This window comes from Clupea harengus, chromosome 23 (assembly GCF_900700415.2).
Source record: "Clupea harengus chromosome 23, Ch_v2.0.2, whole genome shotgun sequence".
Classification (NCBI taxonomy): Eukaryota; Metazoa; Chordata; class Actinopteri; order Clupeiformes; family Clupeidae; genus Clupea; species Clupea harengus.
Window position 1 is genome coordinate 24522572 of NC_045174.1, and position 5000 is coordinate 24527571.

At 48.3% G+C, this 5000-nt stretch overlaps 1 protein-coding gene across 2 annotated transcripts in view; it reads left to right on the top strand.

The window, feature by feature from the left end:
* The window catches only part of sez6l2 (seizure related 6 homolog (mouse)-like 2), a 32301-nt gene that overhangs the window by 11945 nt on the left and 15356 nt on the right, over nt 1-5000 (top strand). For both annotated transcript variants that reach the window (XM_031560932.2, XM_031560931.2), the window contains exons 4-6: nt 1976-2106; nt 2500-2692; nt 3067-3252. In XM_031560932.2, coding sequence (XP_031416792.1) covers nt 1976-2106; nt 2500-2692; nt 3067-3252 — 510 coding nt within the window. The remainder of the gene's footprint in view (nt 1-1975; nt 2107-2499; nt 2693-3066; nt 3253-5000) is intronic.

Genomic DNA, 5000 nt, shown 5'->3' on the forward strand with positions numbered 1-5000 from the left:
TGTCCCCCTGCTCCTTGTTTACCCAATCAGATCCAATCACATCTCTTCTTCCTTGTCCCCCTGCTCCTTGTTTACCCAATCAGATCCAATCACATCTCTTCTTCCTTGTCCCCCTGCTCCTTGTTTAACCAATCAGAATTGATCATATCGAGACTCTTTTTTGTTCCGTCTGTTTTGAACAGTTTGCATACTGCTGGCTGTTTCCTGTGATAACAGGGACCTCGCCTCTTTCAGAGAAGGCCTGGTCACTCCCTGTCTCGTGTTCTTTCAGGAGAACCTTAGAGTGTGTGTCACCTCTCGTGTTCTAAGAGTGTGTGTCACCTCTCGTGTTCTAAGAGTGTGTGTCACCTCTCGTGTTCTTAGAGTGTGTGTCACCTCTCGTGTTCTTAGAGTGTGTGTCACCTCTCGTGTTCTAAGAGTGTGTGTCACCTCTCGTGTTCTTAGAGTGTGTGTCACCTCTCGTGTTCTTAGAGTGTGTGTCACCTCTCGTGTTCTTAGAGTGTGTGTCACCTCTCGTGTTCTAAGAGTGTGTGTCACCTCTCGTGTTCTTTCAGGAGAACCTTAGAGTGTGTGTCACCTCTCGTGTTCTTAGAGTGTGTGTCACCTCTCGTGTTCTAAGAGTGTCTCTTTACCTCTCGTGTTCTTAGAGTGTGTGTCACCTCTCGTGTTCTAAGAGTGTCTCTTTACCTCTCGTGTTCTTAGAGTGTGTGTCACCTCTCGTGTTCTTAGAGTGTGTGTCACCTCTCGTGTTCTTAGAGTGTTTGTCACCTCTCGTGTTCTTAGAGTGTGTGTCACCTCTCGTGTTCTAAGAGTGTGTGTCACCTCTCGTGTTCTTTCAGGAGAACCTTAGAGTGTGTGTCACCTCTCGTGTTCTTAGAGTGTGTGTCACCTCTCGTGTTCTTAGAGTGTGTGTCACCTCTCGTGTTCTTCAGGAGCTCCTTAGAGTGTGTGTCACCTCTCGTGTTCTTAGAGTGTGTGTCACCTCTCGTGTTCTTAGAGTGTGTGTCACCTCTCGTGTTCTTCAGGAGCTCCTTAGAGTGTGTGTCACCTCTCGTGTTCTTAGAGTGTGTGTCACCTCTCGTGTTCTTAGAGTGTGTGTCACCTCTCGTGTTCTTAGAGTGTCTCTTCACCTCTCGTGTTCTTAGAGTGTGTGTCACCTCTCGTGTTCTTAGAGTGTGTGTCACCTCTCGTGTTCTTCAGGAGCTCCTTAGAGAAGGCCTACAGACTGTTTGTCTCGTGGTTTCTCAGAAAAGACCCCTCAGCCTTCTAATCTCCCCTCTCCTCTCCCTCCTCTCCCTCCTCCCCTCCCTCCTCTCCCTCCTCCTCTCCCTCCTCTCCCCTCTCCTCTCCCTCCTCCTCTCCCCTCTCCTCTCCTCCTCTCCCTCCTCTCCCTCCTCCTCTCCCTCCTCTCCCCTCTCCTCTCCCTCCTCCTCTCCCCTCTCCTCTACCTCCTCCCCTACCTCCTCTGCCTCGTGGCAGCCTTCGCATCTAACTGTTACTCCTATCTGTTTAGATGTCCATGTTCCACACACATTATTCAACATTACAGTCATAAGTAGGTAAAAAATACAACAAACGCTAATGCTAACATGGTGCCTTACAACACTAATGCTAACATGTCGCTTTAAAGCGCTAATGCTACCATGCTAACCTCTCTCCCTGTGTCTTCAGTGCTAATGCTAATGCTAACATGCTAACCTCTCTCCCTGTGTCTTCAGTGCTAATGCTAATGCTAACATGCTAACCTCTCTCCCTGTGTCTTCAGCGCTAATGCTAACATGCTATACTCCCTCCCTGTGTCTTCAGTGCAGTGCTAATGCTACACTCGTTTGTATGTGTCTGTCTGTGTGTGTGTGTGTGTGTGTACATGTTTGTATGTGTCTGTGTGTGTGTGTGTGTGTGTGTGTGTGTACATGTTTGTATGTGTCTGTGTGTGTGTGTGTGTGTGTGTGTGTGTGTGTGTGTGTGTCTTCAGTGCAGTGCAATGCCAGTCTGTCCTGGATGGAGGGTCTGGTGGAGTCTCTGGACCCCCTGTCTGCTCCCCTCTCCCCCCTGGAGTGCACCTACAGCATCGCCGTTTACCCCGGGTACGGGGTGGAGATACAGGTAAACACTGGAGGGGCTGTGTGTGTGTGTGTGTGTGTGTGTGTGTGTGTGTGTGTGTGTGTGTGTGTGTGTGTGTCTGTCTCTGTGTGTGTGTGTGAGTGTGTTTGTCTGTGTGTGTGTGTGTGTGTGTGTGTGTGAGTGTGTGTGTGTGTGTGTGTGAGTGTGAGTGTGAGAGAGAGTGTGTGTGTGTGTGTGTGTGTGTGTGTGTGTGTGTGTGTGTGAGAGAGAGAGAGTGGAAATTCAGGTAACACTTGAGGGATGTGGTGTGTGTGTAAATATGGATGTTATGTGTGTGGGTTATGTTTAAATGTGCTGTGTGTGTGTGTATGTGTGTGTGCTGTGTGTGTGTGTGTGTGTGTGTGTGTGTGTGTGTGTGTGTGTGTTCATGTTTAGGTCCAGAAGGTTAATCTGTCGAAGGACGAGTCTCTGACCATTCTGGGCCTCGGGGAGGCGGAGCCAGAGCTCCTGGCCAATGAGACCATCATGAAGGAGGGTCAGGTGATCCGGAGCTCGACCAATCAGGTGCAGATTCACTATCGCAGCCTACGGCAGACCAATCACGGGGTCTTCAGTCTGCACTACCAAGGTACCCCCTCAGTAATCTGCTCTCCGATTGGCCGATGCTAAGTGTTAATGTTACGACGTACCACCTCACTGCTTCTCCTCCTCTCTTCCTCCTCCTCTCTCCTTCTCTCTCATCCTCTCTCTCTCCTCCTCCTCCTATCTCTCTCTCCTCCTCTCCTCCTCCTCTCTCTCTCTCATTTCTCCTCCTCCTCCTCCTCTCTCTTTCCTCCTCCTCTCTCTCTTTTCTCTCTTCTTCTATCTACTCCTCCTCTCCTCCCCTCTCTCGCTCTCCTCCTCTCCTCCATCTATCCTCCTCTCCTCCATCTCCTCCTCCTCTCTCTCTCTCTCCTCCTCCTCTCCTCCTCCCCTCTCTCTCTCCCTCCTCCTCCTCCTCAGCGTTCCTCCTTTCCTGCCCCTTCCCTCTCCCTCTGGACGGGGGAGGGGTGACCGTGACTGACCTTCACCCTGGGGGTCTGGCGCACTTCCACTGTGACCCCGGCTTCCAGGTCAGAGGTCACGAGGTCGCGACCTGCCTGAACACCACTCGCCCCCGCTGGAGCTCCGCCCAGCCTCAGTGTGTGGGTAAGCAACCAATCACATTCCTCCCACTGCTATTGGCCACACCCACACTAGATCACATGACCTTAGTGTAGCAGAGAACAGCATTCAGAACGTTCAGTTTAGAACAGAGAACAGCATTCAGAACGTTCAGTTTAGAACAGAGAACAGCATTCAGAACGTTCAGTTTAGAACAGAGAACAGCATTCAGAACGTTCAGTTTAGAACAGAGAACAGCATTCAGAACGTTCAGTTTAGAACAGAGAACAGCATTCAGAACGTTCAGTTTAGAACAGAGAACAGCATTCAGAACGTTCAGTTTAGAACAGAGCCGTGTTCAGGAGTGTTCAGCCCAATTTATACTTATGTCGCCGACACTTTTGAAATGGTCGCCGACAGAAATTACGTCATGGTCGACACTTTTAACCGTCGCTTGGAAGTGTCGGCTACATGGAGAAATTTCTACACATACACAATAAAACAGGTGCTCGGCAGCGACCTGACTCCGAAAGTATAAACAACCTGTTCAATAATGCCTCGGCAGTTTGAAGGATAGGAGTTGTGCAGGAAACGTTATTGCTATGTCCCTGTTGTAGTGGTCATTAGCTCGCAGGCAATGATGAGCTATGACCAGGCAAAATGCCAGTCTGACTGGGGGACTGCCCAGTGTTCCGAAAGATCAATATTCCGAATAGCTCAAATAGTCCTTTAAAAATATATTTACAAAATGATGTTCCAAAATGCCTTTGTTCCACCCAGTGGGGCCGGATTCATGTTTGTGGTGTTTGCTGCAGTCCGTGGGAGGAATTTTCATGTTTTACACATAGTCCTCAACAGGGATGCTGGAAGTGCAGGCTCCGGCATAATTTAGAAATATTTTAAGTAACACAAAACACACGCAGCATTTAGTTTGCGCAGCGGAGCGGAGACGTTCACCGGGCCTTTATGCATATAACTTTTCCTAGGCAATATTTGTTAACTTAGCCTACTTTGGTTTTGAATATAGGGTAGGCCTACCACTCGTGCGAAGGAAATCACCGGCAGATTGTCGCAGGCCATTACGCAGATCTTGTTCAGCACTGACAAAGCATGCATGCGCAATGCACATCATAGGTCTGATTTCTTCAATGCAATGCCATTTTGGATAGTGTTGTGTGTGTCCTGCTGCTGGTAACAAGAGGTAGGCTAATCAGCGAATGTTGCATTTGTTTCACCAACTTTATTAGGAGACGGGCAAACACATGTCTCTGCGTTTAAGCTGCGTCCTCCACATGAGAAAGTGGAGGCGCCTGGAGAGGAGAATTGCGCGTCATAGTTGGCTATCATAAAACGTTTTTTTTTATCATCGCGATGGAAATCCCATGTGTGTATAATAATATTCTGAATTAAAGTTCATGGTTGTGAAATTGGTTGTGCATTTATAGGTTTATAATTGTGTAATCAATTAATTGGGATGTGCATGTGGGCTATAGGCCTAGTGATTCACGTTGCTGTGCTCACAATTTCGGAACGGCGGGCTGTGTATGTAAGATACGCATATACTTTTATTATAGATTGCTTCCTCCACAAATAATACCTACCATGATGGAGATAAGTTTGCCTGTTAAAGCGGATATATACTATTAGACACTCTTTAATCACGCTAGTGTGGTTAGCTAGATAGACGGCACGCGCCGTTGATTTTCAAAAAGTCAACAATGTAATGGCAGAAAAATGCCGTTGGAGCCACTCCATTTATGACGTAGGCGGCGACTGTTCGCCTGAAGTAAAAA